At 34.5% G+C, this 18,147-nt stretch overlaps 1 protein-coding gene across 1 annotated transcript in view; it reads right to left on the bottom strand.

Annotated features, from left to right (window-relative positions):
• Positions 1-3,407: 3,407 nt before the first annotated feature.
• The window catches only part of LOC111053752 (serine proteinase stubble), a 95,143-nt gene continuing 80,403 nt past the window's right edge, over positions 3,408-18,147 (bottom strand). The window contains exons 5-11 of the mRNA XM_039427384.1: positions 15,335-15,543; positions 13,845-14,017; positions 12,663-12,935; positions 10,675-10,867; positions 8,614-8,891; positions 6,594-6,733; positions 3,408-5,843 (exon numbers count right to left, since the gene is read on the bottom strand). Coding sequence (XP_039283318.1) covers positions 5,685-5,843; positions 6,594-6,733; positions 8,614-8,891; positions 10,675-10,867; positions 12,663-12,935; positions 13,845-14,017; positions 15,335-15,543 — 1,425 coding nt within the window. The 3' untranslated portion in view covers positions 3,408-5,684. The remainder of the gene's footprint in view (positions 5,844-6,593; positions 6,734-8,613; positions 8,892-10,674; positions 10,868-12,662; positions 12,936-13,844; positions 14,018-15,334; positions 15,544-18,147) is intronic.

Here is an 18,147-nt window from a genome sequence, read left to right as displayed (position 1 = left end):
TGCTATCGTATTCAGTTACGTTATTTTTGTGGATTGCCAAACTTCTGTCTTCAATTGAAACTTTACCAAAACTAAGTACAACAGTGACAACATTTTCAACTTAGTTTTTGGAATAGGATTGTAAATATATTTAAAAATTTTATTACATTCCAGTGTTGTTTTAAGGCTGTGCAAAGGCTGAAAATAAACTTTCTACTGGTAATATTTTTCAAAGTGTTTCGACTAGTATATCATCAAGCTATAAAAATAAAAAAGTTTCTCAGGAAATTTTTTTCCGATCATTAATTTTTGAAATATGAGCGCCTAAAGCTTAAATTTTTGGGACAGAACATTTTCAAATTCGGTAAGAGATAAATCCATGATATTTAGAGGATAAATTCTTCATGGTAATTTTGAATAAATAAAACAAAAATTTTCTGAAAATATCAATTTTTGAGAAAGTTATTCAATTTACTAAAAATTACCAAAAATAACTTTTAGTTGAGTTATTTTTGGGTAATTGAATAACTTTTTCAAAAATTGATTTTTTCAAAAGATTTTTGTTTTATTCAATCAACAATACCGTGAAGAATTTATCCTCTAAATCTCATGGATTGAACTCTTAACGAATTTGAAATGTTCTGTCCCAAAAACTTGAACTGTAGGCGCTCATATCTCAAAAAAGTAATAATCGGAAAAAAATTCTCAACAAAGCTTTTTCATTTTTATAGCTTGATGATATACATATCGAAAAACTTTGAAAAAGTATCACCAGTAGAAAGTTTATTTTTAGCCTTCGCACATCCTTGAGTCTCTCTGGAATCATAACAATTTTACTATTACGGAGTAAAGAAACTGAATACTATCGTCCATGAGCCGCTTCTTATATATTCTGTAATCTATTTCAAAAATAACTTTGTGTGAATTGTATTATTATTTGTGAGAATAACTTCTCGTTGTCCAATAGCTTTGAATCTAGTAGTTTTATTCTTCTACAATTTGCTAATCAATGCGGATATAAGAGTTAATTGGAATGTGTAATATTTTCTAGGTGAAATAAGAAGTAAGTTATTCTATATTTATTGTAATTAGGTACCTTACTGTGTTGTGGATAGTAGAGAAAAAAAATGATTTATCAGTTATTCCAATATAGTTATATTATCGGAATAATGTCACGACGATTGGGTTTCAATAAATACACAGCAACCGCAATTAATTTGATTGATCAATTGAAAAAATAATGACTGGATCATGGTGATTTACATGTAATGTAATTGACCGAGCGAAGTGAGGTCTCAGATTCAAGTCGACGGTTTGGCATTTCTCTTAATGTTTAAATGTTTGAATGTTTATATGTAGCGCATTTACGGCGAAACGCGGTAATAGATTTTTATGAAATTTGAAAGGTATGTTCCTTTTTAAATTGCGCGTCGACGTATATACAAGGTTTTAGGAAATTTTGCATTTCAAGGATAATATAAAAGGAAAAAGGAGCCTCCTTCATACGCCAATACTAGTAGTTCTGTGAACAGTAGACCTCACGCAGTATTCTCATCCACAAGTACCTGATTGAAACTATAGACCTTTTGGAAATACAGCAATAGACTGGCTTCTTCACACAGTCATCTGTGTAATCACTTGTCAGCTGATTTATGATGAATAATTCTATAGTCTGATTTCTACTCTAATATTGGCGTATGAAGGAGGCTCCTTTTTCCTTTTATATTATCCTTGAAATGCAATATTCCAAAAACCTTGTATTTACGTCGACGCGCAATTAAAAAAGGAACATGCTTGTCAAATTTCATGAAAATCTATTACCGCGTTTTGCCGTAAATGCGCAACATGTGAACATTCAAACATTTAAACATTGAGAGAAATGCCAAACCGTCGACTTAAATCTTAGACCTCACCTCGCTCGGTCAATTGCCGTAAAAATCAGACTAAATATTATTCATCATAAATCAGCTGTCTAATGGACTATAATTCTACCTGTTCAAAAACATCGAACATCTTGAAAATGTATCTTTCCATCAACGTTAAGCAGGGAACCCACTATGCCGTCACCGTCAGGCACCGTCCAACACCGACCGTCACCGTCAGTCGCCGCCTTCACCGTCATTTTTCCGGCGATAACCCACTTGCGCGTCTGGTTAGCTCCGTCAGAAACCGGAGCTAACCAGAAGAAATGCATCAGTTGCGATGGAGAGTTCATCAGACGAGGAATTGCTAGTAATAGCCGCAGCATGTGCTGAAGAAGAAGAGATACAGAAACGGAGGAAGCATAGGTACTGGGTACACGAAATCTTCAGAAGAAGATACGAATATGGTGAATTTCATCATTTGTTTGATGACTTGAAAAAAGACGATGCTAAGTTATTTTTATATTTCCGCATGACTCCAAAGAAGTTCTACGAATTGCTCGAGTTACTGAAATTCCCAGTGAAACACAGTAACGTTTACTGAAACACAGTAACAGTTTTACGTTATTTATCGGTTGCTGATGGCTTTTAAGACAACTGCTAACTTTTCCCGAGTCCCTGGGATCAGGACCTTTAATTTGAGCCCTTTCCCATCATCGTGTGATTTGTCAAACGGCCAAAATTTTGATTTCATTATTTTGCTTACAGAATAATATTTGTAAATAACTTACCTGACATGGTATCAAACTTCTCTGAGATTTCCTGCCAAGCATTATCTTTGTTCCTGTTGTCGTGATAACTATTATCACTAGTATTATTCAGGAAGGGATACTCCCTAATAGCCTCTATCAACATTTCGTCCATACTCATCGCTCACAGAACAAATGCGCACTACAACAAAACACTGGCGATGTGACTTCACTGATAGTTGAATGTCGACTGGAAGAATGATAAAAAAACGGACCGGCTATCCGGCAAGAATGCCCCAAGCAGCAAAGGTGGCCGACGGTGACTGTCGGACACGGTCGTCGCCGGTGACGGACGGGTATAGTGGGTTGCTGTTCGTTTAAAGCAATGCAAAGCAATGTTGCCGGTACGCAACGGTGACCGTCGGTGCCGGACGGCGCCTGACGGTGACGGCATAGTGGGTTCCCTGCTTTAGTAGACAGTTGACTTTAATACTACTCGTTCAAAAACATAGAACATCTTGAAAATTGTATCTTTCCATCAACGTTGTAGACAGTTGCAGCCAGACCTGATAACAGCGCTCACACTCACATTCCGGGATGACAAGTCACGGTACGATAGGACAGAAACTATGTTTATTTAGGATTTTTTCTAGACATTTGAAATTGGTAAATTATTTATTAATTTTTGAGAAAACATAACAACATGTCAATGTAACTTACTGAGCGCGAGGTCTACTGTTCACAGAACTACTAGTAGGCTATACCTACGGTATTTATGAATTGATGTGCACAATAAATAATAAACTAGAATCACTTGTTACATTATTTACATGAATTTATTTCAAATTAAATTAATATTAGACATCGAGTAAACTCATTACACATGATCTATTTTAAAATAAATATAAAATTCCTCTTATGTTTAATTGAGACACTTATACTAATTAGTTGAACAATTGAGAAACTTATACTAATTCAATGAAAAATTATTGTCATTTGATAAACCTATTATTGATCATAAATATTAAATAGTATCTTGTAGAAATATATGACAAAATAAGTTACCTACTTACTTAAAATATTCATTGGAATCTGACTCATTGACTAAATAATAATTCAATGCACTTTACATTAACTTTTTCGGCATATTTAACAAACTAACTGTTGAGAAAAATTACAGTTTCTCATATCTTTTATAATATTCATAAAAGGCTATACATTCATATATTGTATATAAGTTAATTGAATAATAATTGAGGAGACGTAACTTAAATAAAGGTTTTCAAAACAATTTCCAGCCTATAATTCATTTAAAAGTATCGATCCGAGTTAAAAAATTTATTCTTCCACATTCAAAATAAATTTTAGGAAAATATAAACTTACTTCGAGTATTTATCAATTTTAAAATATAAAATATGATTTTACTGACTCTAGAAATGCAGACAAAAAGTCTGTATAATGTCGCTATTAAAGAAACCGTAGATGATAGATACTAATAAGTTAAGTTGAGGAATATCACGTCAACAACATTTTTCTACATAGTTCGAATACGGTACTAGTGAATAATTTAAAATAAAATAATAAGTTATGAACCTGTACAAGCCTTGAAACGATTTGGGTATCGCTTTCAACTTGATACCTACTAATTATATGTTAATTTCTTATCACTATAACATTATTTTGTTCTAGAATGTCAATTTTCGAAGAAAAAATTAGTACCTATACCGTATAATATAATTATCAGCAAAGGCTGTGGTACGGTACTGAAGTTACAAATAATATTGAAACTGGTATCTGAATTACGATGGATTATAATACAAGTTTTAAGTAAACGTTTAATAATAATAAGGTACTGTATCAATTTGAATCAAGCTAAAAACAGAAAAATATGAAATGAAGAATGTATAAATAGATGAAAAGGAGAAATGTTGACCTATATCATGACAAAAAGAGTGTAGGGTAAACCAGCCCACGTTGGGACACTTCAAGTTGTGGGAAATAAGTGAGTGTTAGGTTGGCAACAACTGCTATGTTTTATCAGCTGTCTATAGCCTTGATTACAGACATAATAATTCCAGATGTAGCACCAGTCGTTATTGAGAAAAAATTAAAAACATGTTTTTGTAACCTCAAAGTTTTTTTTTGAGAAGAGGAATTTCAATTTTCACTTTAAACATTTACAATTTGAGGTATGTCTTACCGCTAATATGCATTCATTATTATTTTATGGATATTTTGACATTTAGAACATTATTGTACTTCTATTTTTAATCCAGTTATTCTGTCTAAAACAAAGCCATGACCATCTGCCGACCTTGGGACAGCCCACATTGGGACACTGCAATCATGATATATGCTCATATTATAACGACGAGCATTGCTTCTGAATCTTATTTTACTCAATGTAGACTATATATCAATGAAATAAATTATAAATAAATATAATATATGATTATAGCCTGTAATGTAGCAAACACACTTTGTGCAAATGACTTTTGGTCATAGTTTTTACTGACAAAAATCAAAAAATGTATTTATACTATCAATAATTATAATAAAATGTTATAAATTTACAAAAATAATGAATTGCTTATTTTTAATTCAATATCCCAACCTGGGCAAGGGATGTCCCATCGTGGGCCGGTCTTAAGCCCAGGTTGGGACACTCCCCAGAAAAATTGTTTTTGCAATAAAAAAATCAATTGATGATCAATGCAGTTGCCATCCTCAAGGATGAAATTGTAAGCAAATACAATAAATATAATAAATATAAAATTAAAAAATGTAGATTTTTCTATTTTTGTCCAAATTATAGCTGTTTGAATTTTGGTGTCCCAACGTGGGCTGGTTTACCCTACTATGGCTATAGCCACAGAATATCATAACAACAGGCAAAATATATCACTCTCTAAAAGATTTATCTACCTAGCAGTCTTTTCATTAAGAATTGCTTTCTCAATAATTCAATAATATATTGTCCTTTTGTTACTACTTCAGGAAGATGACTTAGGTTTAGACAACGCGTTGTAAGCAAAGCTAGTTGAATGGAGGTAACTCAAATCCAAATCTGTTTGGACCATAGGATTAGTTGACTCATGTCACCATATTGGAATCTATCCAATCCAGATATTGGGTGACCCTTGTGTAAACACCAGGGTAGCCTGGCTCACCGCACTTATTTCCAAAAGAAACGATTCCTATTTGAATCCAGTGGGCATCTTTTTTCAGCATCAGTGGACCTCCTGAGTCGCCCTATAAAAATCAATATCATATTCGGGTTAAATATTGTTGTGTGACGAGAATATAAATATAGGCTTTATCGCTATAATATAATAAAGGTACTTGAATGTATAATCGCATAATACTTTTACGGTTTTAGTTTAAAATATAATAATCTTTGAAGAGTAGGCTTCAAGTTAAAACACTTATTATTACGATATATTGAAGTTAAAGTATAAATATCGTGATCTTGAGATTGATAAAATATAAGCTATATAAAGTGTACTTAATATCAATAGGCAACTTGGAAAATAGTCATTGATTTCTCTGAAAAACCTGCATTTCGGTCCAATCACAATTTCAATTTGATGTAACTTTATCGTCTTGAAGACATCTAATTAGATTACGGTAGTCCTACTTGAGTTACGGTATTTCTTACGTCAACGTAGAAGGACAGTGAAGAAAAAGGACTCTTGACTATTCTTATTACTTCTTTTTTCCACTTTCCCAATCATTATTCCAACAACCATATTTATTACAACCTCCATTGTGAACTTTGACGTCTTGTATTATCATTTTATAACGTACCGTAACTGACTTGAAGGTGATATTCTAATCTATCAATTTTCAGTCTTCAATAGCCTAAAATCACCTCCAAATAACATTCTAAAGTAATTTAATCCTTATAGTTTACAGATCTCTAGATCGAAAAGCATGCAAGTGAGTCTAGGTTTTTTGTTATAAACTGAGAAGAAATTTTTAAAAAAATCTCAATTTTTTCACCTGGCAAGCATCCTTTCCTCCTTCCTTGTACCCAGCACAAATAAAATTGTCTGTGATTGGCTGGAAGTAGGTCCTATCGCAGTCATCATTTTTCCACACCGGTAAGGCAGCTTGCCTCTGGATTGTGCTTTCTTTGCCACCTGAAAATTGTTTTTTGGTTTAAAAAACTTTATTTCTGGCATATTCCATTGTAGCCTACATGCCAACAAATCGATATAGCCCGAGTAATCGATATAGAGTTTGCTGGAAACTTCGAATTCATATTTTTAATATTATTGCATCACAATAGAAAAATCATAAGCAGTCAAGCTTTTCCCACTATGATTAGTACCACACTTTCATCAATAAAACCTATCAACTGAAAATAACTAAATAATTCCAATATTAAATTCCAACTTAAAATTCCACTAATTCCAACTTAAATTCCAACAATTCCAACTTAAAATAATTAATATGTTTTCAATTATACTGAAATAGAAAACTAACATGAACATTTCTCACTGCTATAATAAATTAAGGGCCGGTTCCCGAGCTCGGGATTTAGCCAAGTTCTAGACTTTAAACAGCTGGAGTAAGAAAATTGGCTTTGCGAAAAGGGACGTAGCGTAGTCATAGTCACGTTTAATTTAAATTTCGAAAACTAGAAAATTGAACAAAATAAAATAATAAAGAGAAAATAGTGTTAAGCTTCAGCTATTTTGAATTATTTAGGAATGTTTAATTTCGTCAAGGAAAATGTTTTCAATTATAGAAATGAGAAAATAAAGATTGTCATGAATAATGCGACCGTTTCGGAAAGCCAATTTTCTTACTCCAGCTGTTTAAAGTCTAGAACGTAGCTAAAGCCCGAGCTCAGAAATCGGCCCTAAGGGGCCTTGTACTACACTCTTCGCCGGTACTGAAAACTTCCTTCTTCAAATATGTTTTAAATTGTTCTATAATCAACTGAACGAAAAAAAGTTTAAAAACATGTATAATTACATTGACTTGACTCATTAACATAATTATTAGGAGGTACCTCACTGATTATTGTACTGAATAACGAATACCAACTCCAACTATAATTGCCAACCGCACGAAAAAATATATAGTTCTATGGAAATTGGAACCGATGAGTTCAACGTTGCCAAATGAGAGTTAATCACCGATATTCACGACCATAAATGAGAATTAACTAATATTTTTATTTTACACTTGATGAATTGCTAACTGGTATGAATGCGGTGGGAGGGGGGTATGAAGGCACTCAGTCGTGTTCCAATTTCCATCGGACTATTTTCGTACGGTTGACTAGAGAACCATGCGCTTATGAAAAGAAGGGATAGAGCTCCTGCAGTCAGATTTGCGTGACTATGGCCAACAATATGAGAGCCACATCATTATTATTTCATTCATCTCCTCATCTTTAGCTATTAGGCTTGAAATACTAATTAGAAAGTTATGCCTCTATAAATAAATAAATACGGTAACTGAGGAGTGGCTAAACCGCTAAAGTAACTAAAGGAGTTTCTCATAACATTCCTTCCTGTATGAAGCAGTAAATAGATAAAGCCATCGATTGGTTAATACGACTCAGAATAGAATAATTGCGACTCTTGAAGAAATATTGTACATGAAATTCCAATGTAATGCTTGTCATATATGTGCATGCAGTTCAATTTCATGAGCTTTGTTGTAAATGAACTGTATGATTAATGTACTAAATACGAGGGTCTGGGATTATTTTTCTCTATACAGGACGAAATAATGCCTTTAAGCACCCCGCACAGCCCACCAAGCTAAGCCCACCTTGTATGGGACTCTATTCTCAAGCTGAGTGCTAAGAGCCAACCATGTTGGAGGCAAACGATACCTGAATGAATCCATGTCATCGGTCTGAGAACTATTTCAAGTGGAGTAACTTGATGATTTAATCAGAAAGGCATACGATAAACGACAATGAATGGATAAACGGGTTAATTGAAAGCTTCCTACTTGTTTCAATAATACACTGGAATAAAAATCTATTGACTCAACTTACCATAATAAGTAGTACCCCAGCCGACCACAGTAGGACTTTGGCCCACAAACGCTTCATCCCTGAGGTGCTTCGGCGGCAGGCACACTGGAATCACGTACTTGGACTTGCGCACGGGCCGATCGAGCACCATAACGGCGATGTCGTTGTAGAAGCCAACTCGACTGAAATGGGGATGGGCTTTCACTTCAGTCACGTGATAGGTTTGCGGCGCCGAAGGCTCGTCATCTCGTCGCAAATCGACATCGCCCAGTCGTACTGTGAACTGGCGTGCGCTAAAACTGTTGAAAATTACGGATCAGTGAGTTTTCATAAAAGTTGACTTCAAATAACATTAGATAATTGAATGTGAATGAAAGGCGTTAAAATGTTCTAAGAAAAAACCAAGTAAAAGACAGCGAATTAAAGTTATTTATGAATTGTTAATAATGTAGGCCTACCATAACAGTGGAATCAATTAATTACAGGATTATTGAACTGAGATGTAAGGAGTTTTGCTATCGGCTAATCAAGTGAATTATTATAATTCTTGAACAAATACCATGAGAAGCTCAAGTATCTCTTAATTGATGGTGTGGTGAATATTGGCCTCACGACTCAAATCTTATAATTTATTTAGCCAGGAGGCAGGACCTCCAATTAAAGGAGGCCATTTCCCCGACTGGTGATCCAATTGATTGATTGAATTGAAATCCAATAACAATGTTGAACCGATAGTATTAAGACCGCTCGTCGGATCTTTCACCACTCACGATCTGACTGGTTGACCACGAGAGTTAGTCCAACATCTCCACTCACGTTCCAACTCGACTTTTACTAGGCGGCTGACCTTGGGATATCGGATGTGTTGGACCTCCAGTTAATCCAACTCGTCCGTATCAACATCCAACATTAGACCCAACATCATCAACCTCATTCAAAGTCCGACGACGAATCAAACATTGATAAAATAAATTAGACCTGATAAGACCTGAAGTTGTAAAATAAATCGGATAGTGAAAAGCCCACTTTACTATAGTCGATTTAAAACAACTTCCGACTGGGAGGGATATTATGGAGCAGAGAAAAGTAGGGATACAGCGGCGGCGATGTTACCTTGCTAAAGCGGACAGCGTTCTGTAGTCTTTAGTGAGTGTTCAACAGCTCATGATAGACATACGTAGTTTCCTTGCTGAAAGCACTGCAACGACTGATTCTGATCGGCAATTTGGCAACTGCGCTTTTTTATAATTGGCTGATCTCCCTCCATTTCTCTGCTCCGCATATCCCTCCAAGTCGGAGACTGTTCTAATTCTACTATAGTTGCCCATCCGGAATTCAAGCAAGCCCAGTCAATGAGAAGAGTAAAAAAGTGAGGGAAAGCTGAATAGGGTGACATCCCTCTTTGGAACTGTATTAAGGGTTTCATAAGACAAGTATATATCGGCTCCAAATGAAGATGTCGAACAACGTTTTCCAAATAAGTGGGAGGGGGTCCCGAAAAAGGTCATCAGTAAAAATTACTACTGACGACTTTTTGTTTTTTATTATTTGTATTTTTTTATCATAGGAAGAAAGAAGGTAGGAGGTATTTGAGGAGAACCCCTGTCAAAACTATTTATTTTCGTAGATTAAATTTAGCCAATATTCAATGCAAGTGGAAGAGGGAATCCTGGACCACAGTTTGAGATCAAATTAAATTCTCTGAAGGGCCGTCGTGGTGGATGGAATTGAGAATAGAAGAAAAATTCAATAATTCTTTCCTTAAAACCACCAATATTGGTGCTATAACTACAGTATATGGTGGTACTATTACTCTATGTGTAATATATGTAATGGACTGATAAATCGTACATAGTACAGACGAACCAGACTCCAGGCTATGTTATGAATTCTAACACCCTATACGAATTCAGCTTTCCTCTAATTCGTAAAGCATAATTTCTAAATTGGGCTATGCTCGACGATATAGGCTAACTCTGTAAGAATGGAATCTTCAAATATTCTATGCTGACATAATAATGAATGAAAGCATATATTTATGCAACCGATGTTGTTGAATGGAATAGTTGTGTATGAATTTACGGTCTCTGGCGAGTGTCGCGGGTGCAGTGGGCGGCGGTGAGGATGTGCTTGGGTCCGATGAGGGAGCCGCCGCACCAGAACTCAGTGCGCCGCGGTCCGTGCAGGAAGATGGCTGCCATCCAGGGCCAGCGGCCCGGAAGTGCCTCTTCGCCACCTACAACTCGAAACTTTGCCACTTCCGGTTGGCCGCATTCTGTAAAAAGAAATCAAATCAAATAGTTTCATTGCACAAAAACATGATACAATATCTTATAATAGAATACAGAAATTAAACTATAGTTTAGAAGGCCCACGGAGAAACTAGAATACTATCATAACAACTTCATTGACGGCAAAAGTTATCTTATCCACTTTTAATGTCAGGTATCGATGAAATATAAAGGGGAACTAGGTGATTTTTATCTTATTTCAGTTAACTTATTGTATGTCGATGTGGAGAACAGCCAATGAGATGATTGAGTGTGTAGGAAAAACACAACTTTATTTGAACATTATTCTCTGAAATAAAAACACTACCACGACGTATAATATAATAATTTATGCGTTTTGCGCTGTTTCTTTCCCACTTATAGTATTTATTTAATTATGTAATGATATCCCACAAGATGTATGATAACAGTGATAACATATGATTGAACCTCCATTTGAAATCTAATCATTAGGCCGATTCTGATTAGGCCTACCTGAATACACCATTAAGTTAGGCCCACTTTGCCGTGTTGCCGTCACTAATGAATTATTATAATATGGTATGCAAAATCATTGAAGAGTCATGAAATATCAGTTTTGGTTACCAACCATGGCCTGTGATTTATCATTCTCCAACAAACTTTACCTTCTTGTATATTATAAAAAACATTAACTTTGCTTTTAATATTCAGATTAGAAAATGTTGCTCGATTTCTATCTTCGAGTTATTAGTAGTTGAGTTTATTATCGAAATCTTGACTTTTTATTGACATTTGAAAGCTTAATCAAACAAAACTTTGTAAAATACGTTCAAAACACTCAAATACATCCTTGTCACCTTAACATCAAAATGTAGATTGATGTATTGGATATGATAAATGAATAAAGACAGTTTTCCAATAGGGCTACCTGAATAATTATTGTTTATTGATAAAGAAATAATTCCATGGTATCCTTTTTCAAAGAAATTCCATATGAAAACTCAAATGAAAAACAACAACTAGTTTCGGCTTTTAAGCCATTTTCGAGTTTTTTTCAAAACGTTTTGATGAGTCCAAAAAAACTTGAAAATGGCAAGAAAGCCAAAACTAGTTGTTGTATTTTGTATAAGTGTTTGAAAAGAATAGTTATGGAAAAGGGAACTACCAAATTATTTCTTTATCAAGTAAAATAGTTTTTGCCACTGAATCTACAAAAATATAAAGCAAAATTGAGTTGACTACCTATGTGAGTGGAACATAAATTATGAGTATTAGTTGTCTCTTTTCTGTGTAGGGCTACTTGTAATATAAATAGAAATACAAATGAAAATCTTAGTACCTTTTTTATTATTTTATCACAACATGTTTCAAATGATGCCATTTTCAAATGATATGAAGTAAATAAATAAATACTGCTGGAAGAATCTTCAACATGTAGATTCACTACCGGTACGTATTTGAGTGTTTTGAAAATGGCATCAATGTTGAAACATGTTGTGATAAAATAATTCAAAAATAGGGTACTAATATTTCTATTTTCATTTCTATTCTAATATGAGTATTAGTTATTCATCCAACTATAGCATATCATTTAGAATCTATATTAATCTAATATAAATTATTAATAATATTCGAACGACACATTAGAATATTTTCCTTGAGATTATTAATGAGGAATTTTCCATCCCTCCTTTTTTTCTCCTTTCTCTCCTTTAAAATTTTCCACTTCAAACATGCTGAGTTTTATGATAATGAATTTATAAAAAATATGGTATGTTTATTAGTTATTCAAATTATCGCAGTTGTGCATAACTTTACCCATAGTTTCCTCCTCCACTACAGGAACTGCATACGTTGGACGACCTCGTGGCATTTTCTTGATATTTTTCAAACTCTTATGTCTTTGCTCATAGAATTGTATTTCTGGTGAGAAGTCATCGGCTGCAGATTCATCATCATCGTCGTCATCAAATTCTTCTTCAGACTCTTCTGATGATTTCGATTTGGACTCGTCACTGGTTGTTGGAGGTCGTACTTGGGCCTTGATCAGAGTTGTTCCTTCAAATACTATCTGTTTCGGATGGCTCTTCTCTACAAACACCCAAATATATCCATTAGAGGATATTGATAATTGTTTGTGCTCGATTCTTGCCAGGGAACCATGAAAGCAGCGCGTGTTTATGATATGTTGTTGAAATTTAAAGCAGCTAACTTTTGAAAATCAGTGCCATTCTCGCCAATCCTCTTCCATGAATAAGCAGCGTGTCTTCTCCGTAATTTTCAGAAGCATTACCGGTATTTATTGAATGGTGTGTGCGAATTCGATGAGTTTTCTAACAGGTGATTTGGAACAAAGCACGTATCTCACTGCTATTCTCTACAGTGAATGTGACTTCCATGATTCATGTGATAATAATTTGATGATGAATGAATCGGGAGATGTTTCTCCTGCGCTTGATTGGTTGAAGCTGTGTTCGTGAATTGATTAAGCGGTGAGCCGTGAAATGATGAAAGCCATCAGCCAAATGAATATAAAACCAACATTCTGATATCACACTCTACATAAATCACAAGCGCAATAAGGTTTTGTAGCATTAGTTTGCACTCATGATCATTCAACATTTTGATATAACCCTCTACAAAAATCACTAGTGCAATAAGAAATTGTAGCAGTACTTTCCACTTCTAATCAATTATCATTCTCTTTTTGTACTTCAGCTACCTTTATGTTATTTGTGAATAATTCATGAATAAGTTTCCGTTAACTGAAACCTCAACTGATTCTGTTCTGAATATTTTTTATTTATTGATTGATTCTATTTTGTCTATTTCTTATTGGCGAATAGGGCTGAAATTATTTATTTTTTATTATTCTTCTTTTTTCTTGTATCAATAATAATTTCAATAAACTGGAGAATTGCCAGTTATAGCCCAGTTATTAATTTGTTCATGTTCCTATTTTAAAGATTATCTTAGACAATATTATTGTACTCTACTAACCTTCTTTGCTGAAAGCAGGGAAAGGTGCGAATGTAGTTGTCGGGGGTTTTGTGACCAGATGCAGTGGAACACTCGTGGCCGAAATAATAGGAGGTCTCCTTGTTGTGGTCACAGCTGTTGTCGTATGAATCACAGGAATACTGCTTTCTGTCGAATAATCACCCACGTTGAACCTGAAAAAATGTTCAAATCAGATAAGTTATTCACGATTTAATTTAATTATAATCTTCTCCCTTTTTGAATCGTATAATATGTGAGCATCATCCAGAAAAAAACAACTTCACTACAGGTTTATATCGCAATCTAAACTGTACACTAATCTTTTCCTTACATGAACTAGTCAACAGCTCTAAATATTATCTATGTATCTTAGGAAGTAAAATATTTTTTAATGGGATATCCACACATCATGTACCAGTCATAGAATGAGATCTGTGTTGTATTTCCATTCTTTCCTACTGTGGATTTCCACTTCCATTTATTCCTACTGAATTCATTCAATCTATAGTGCACTCATGAAAATAATTTCAACTTTATTTCATTCGTACTGAATTCATCAGACTGTGGATGTACCATACTATGTACCTTTGTAATTTATGAATGTTTTTTTTTATATCTAGATCACATGTGAAACCAATTTTCGTTCTGATCTTTATCACTCATAACACTTATTTCCATTTAAAATTATTGTTATAACCAGTTCTGTTTTTGTACGCCGTAACGGTACTTCTCTGGCCGGGTCCAAAAAATGAAAATGTTTTGATCATTTTCTCTAGAATTTTCAAACGTTTTCCGGGGGGTGGACCCCCTTCTTAATATCTAACAAAACCCCCCCTCCTTCAAAGGGGGGAAACATTGCGTATCGGAACCTGTATTGTTATAAAAACACACCACTGATTATAACAGTTATAATAAACTGTCTTCAGATACTGTTTTTGGTGAGATAGCCTATAGTGATATTCATTGATAACTAGCAGGTAGGCCTAACCCGTGCTCCGCCCGCAAGGCACGGCAAGGCAAGTCAGGCTCCGCTTGACAAACTAAAAACTTGACCTACTGAAATCTTGGAGAATTTAAAATAGATATATAAACCATTCTCGGTAAATTGAAAATATACATGTAAAATTTCAAGTTAATCAGTCCAGTAGTAGATGTGTTGATGCATCATTCGTAAATTTCCTATCCCGTCCGTACATACGTGTACAAGTCAATTCTTTCTTTTATTGAATTATGAGAAACACTATAATATTGTCTTAAAATAATATAGTCTGAAAACACTGAAGTTGACACCAGGTCTCGAAACATGAGGTGTTGAAACATGTATATAGCTTTTTAATAAATCCTGAGAGTTTTAGACAGAATTCTAGTGTTTCATGATTATAACTATAGTGAGATCTACTTTGATCTGTTAGTATTCCTCATAAATCTCATTAATTCATCCCATTCAATCGATGGTGACAGTTTGAAAATAATGAAAGTAATATACTGACGTGTCGCCGCGTTTTGGACAGCACACCCCGGGCACGAAGAGACTCTTGAAGCAAATGGACTGGCGCAGATTGCTGAGGTTTAGCAGCAGTTGCGGGCAGTTGCTGAGATCATCGCAGACGCCTGCGGCTCCGGCCGGGGTCGTGCACGGACGCGGCCCGCCTGAAGCCGCATTCGCGTCCCCCACCGCCGCAGCTTGCGTCTGCGTCACCTTTCAACATTTCACTGACATTTTACTGACCATCACGCTTCACGCTACAAAAGCACCAGCTAAGTTATATTATTATGACCAGGTATACACTAGCAGGTAACCCGTGCTCCGCCCGCCCGCAAGGGTCATATTATTGAAAACTTGACCTACTGAAATCTTGAAGAATTTGAAATAGGCCTAAATCCATCCTCGCTAAATTAAGAATCTTTATGCAAAATTTCAAGTTAATCAGTTCAGTAGTTCAGACGTGATAATGCGTCATTCGTGGATTTCCTATTCCGTATGTGTATAAGCCGATTCTTTTCTTTATTAAACGAGCGTTAGCGAAGTTCTCACTTTTGAGTTACCGGTACTGAAGACCATAGACGTTCTCTGTCTGTTTGAGAAGAACTTTAGAGAGAATAGATCAAGCAGCTTCAAATTTTAAACATGAAAGCTTCGAACCTTTTTACAGTACAAAAAAGTTTTTTCCGTTTCGTTGGAAAAAAAAGTTTACTCACTCCTTTGTCCTTTTTAATAATTGACCAAGCGAAGTGAGGTCTAAGATTCAAGTCAACGGTTTGGAATTTCTCTTAATGTTCAAATGTTTGAATGTTTACAGATATTTCCCTTTTTAAATTGCGCGTCGACGTACGGTAGGCTATATACAAGGTTTTTGGAAATTTTGCATTTCAAGGATAATATAAAAGGAAAAAGGAGCCTCCTTAATTCATACGCCAATATTAGAGAAAAAATCAGACTAGAGAATTATTCATCATAAATCAGCTGTCGAGTGGATTATAAATTTCATGCCTCATTGAATGCAATTTTTATGCACTATTAAAATAGGATGCAAAGAACTTATAACAGCTTGTCTGGGCGCCTAGATGTCTCCTGGTTTTCTCGTGCTAAATTCCGGGAAGCGTTATAATATTAAGATAATTAAATCTTGTGTAAGCATGATCTGATCAAATAAATAGTTGGTGTATCAGTGTGGATGTGGTTTGGGACGTCGTTCAGTTATAAATGTTATTTATTCTATTGATAAAATTTTTGTTCATTATTTGTTATTATATATTCTTTAATTTTTATAAGTTTTGGAATTTTGAATTCTCAATTTGTTTTATTTTTACTTTTTTCATAAGTATTTGAAATCTTTTTTTTCATTTTTGAATTAGGTGGTATTTTTTTTGTTTGTATTATTTATTATTGCATAAGTTAGTATTATTTTTATCATTATTTTTCTTTTCTCATTTGTATCTGTACAATTTTTTTTGTTAAGGAGACATATTTGGGGAAGCCCGTTGTCTCAATTGTGAATAAATGAATAAATAAACTATTGATTTCGTGCAATAACGCATGAAATTATAACTAAAATAACATAGTATTGTCTCTCGAACTTTCTCTGCTTTGAACTTGGGCTGTCCTGTTGCCAGTATGTCTCGAAGAAGATTAGCTTTTGATGTTAGCATTTTTGATACACCAACCCCAACAGCCATTAGCCGTTTTCACACCGATATCTCGCCGACACGACATACAGACAGGATTTAATCTGATGGACAGTATAAGAGGAGGCTGCGGTTCATAACTGCGCGAGGTCTACTGTTCACAGAACTACTAGTATAAAAATAGCACTGGAAGTGCATAAGAAAAAAATAGTTTTGATTTTATTATGTTTTCATCTGGAATTAATTGCATGATATTTCTTCAATTTTTCCATTCATTTAAAAAAGCTGATGCTATTTGGGTGATATCACACAGACTGTCAGACAGACAGACTTTATGGGCCGACACATGATTTCAGCTGAATAATAGACAACATTAATAATGAGTTCTACAACTGCCTGTCTGTTACATACACGTAATTAATAATACTACTTGTGATAGCAGTTGCTATGACAAATGTGTTTTGTTCAAAGTGTTAAATTTGTGAGTAGAAGCTACTATTAGTGTTCTTCAACACTTGATTATTCAATGTAGGTATAGGCATTCATTTATTTCATTTTTGTATACTTTATTAAGTATCTTCGAATGTTGAGATCATTGAAACAGTTTGAGATATCGATGTGCGGGTTTCGCCTTCCTTAAACTTCCAAAGTTTGAAATTCTGTATCGAACAGATGAAGTTGGATTCAAAATGAAGCTGGATTCAAAATGAAGTTGGATCCATATGACGGTTCCAAGATGGCCGACAAAAGTTTTGGAACGACAGGAAGTAGTTTTTTCCAATTGGAATGGGATCCCTATAGTATGGTACCTACTACTGTAATATCATATACTTTTAAAAGATTTCAGAGATCAATGCAACAGTTCATGAGCGAGTTCTTTAACCCAGGAGGTCTCTAGTTATATTATATATAATAATTATATTGTTCACATTATAATGAGTCACACATATGTTCGCAGGAACAGGCAACAGGAAACACTTCCAAATATCTTAATGAAGCTTCGATATGATTGAGAAAAAAAAATTAAAATAGCCCGCATAGCCTACTGAAAGTGTATGTAATTATTATGAATTGTTAAATCTATCTGGGGAGTACAAGGATTATTATAGATACGGATAGTCAAAACATAATATACCATACACAGTTCAATCTCCACGAAGGCTACATGTAACGATAT

This window comes from Nilaparvata lugens, chromosome 4 (genome assembly GCF_014356525.2).
Source record: "Nilaparvata lugens isolate BPH chromosome 4, ASM1435652v1, whole genome shotgun sequence".
Lineage (NCBI taxonomy): Eukaryota > Metazoa > Arthropoda > Insecta > Hemiptera > Delphacidae > Nilaparvata > Nilaparvata lugens.
The sequence above is the reverse complement of the archived record's forward strand: the minus strand, read 5'-3'. Positions and strand labels throughout refer to the sequence as shown.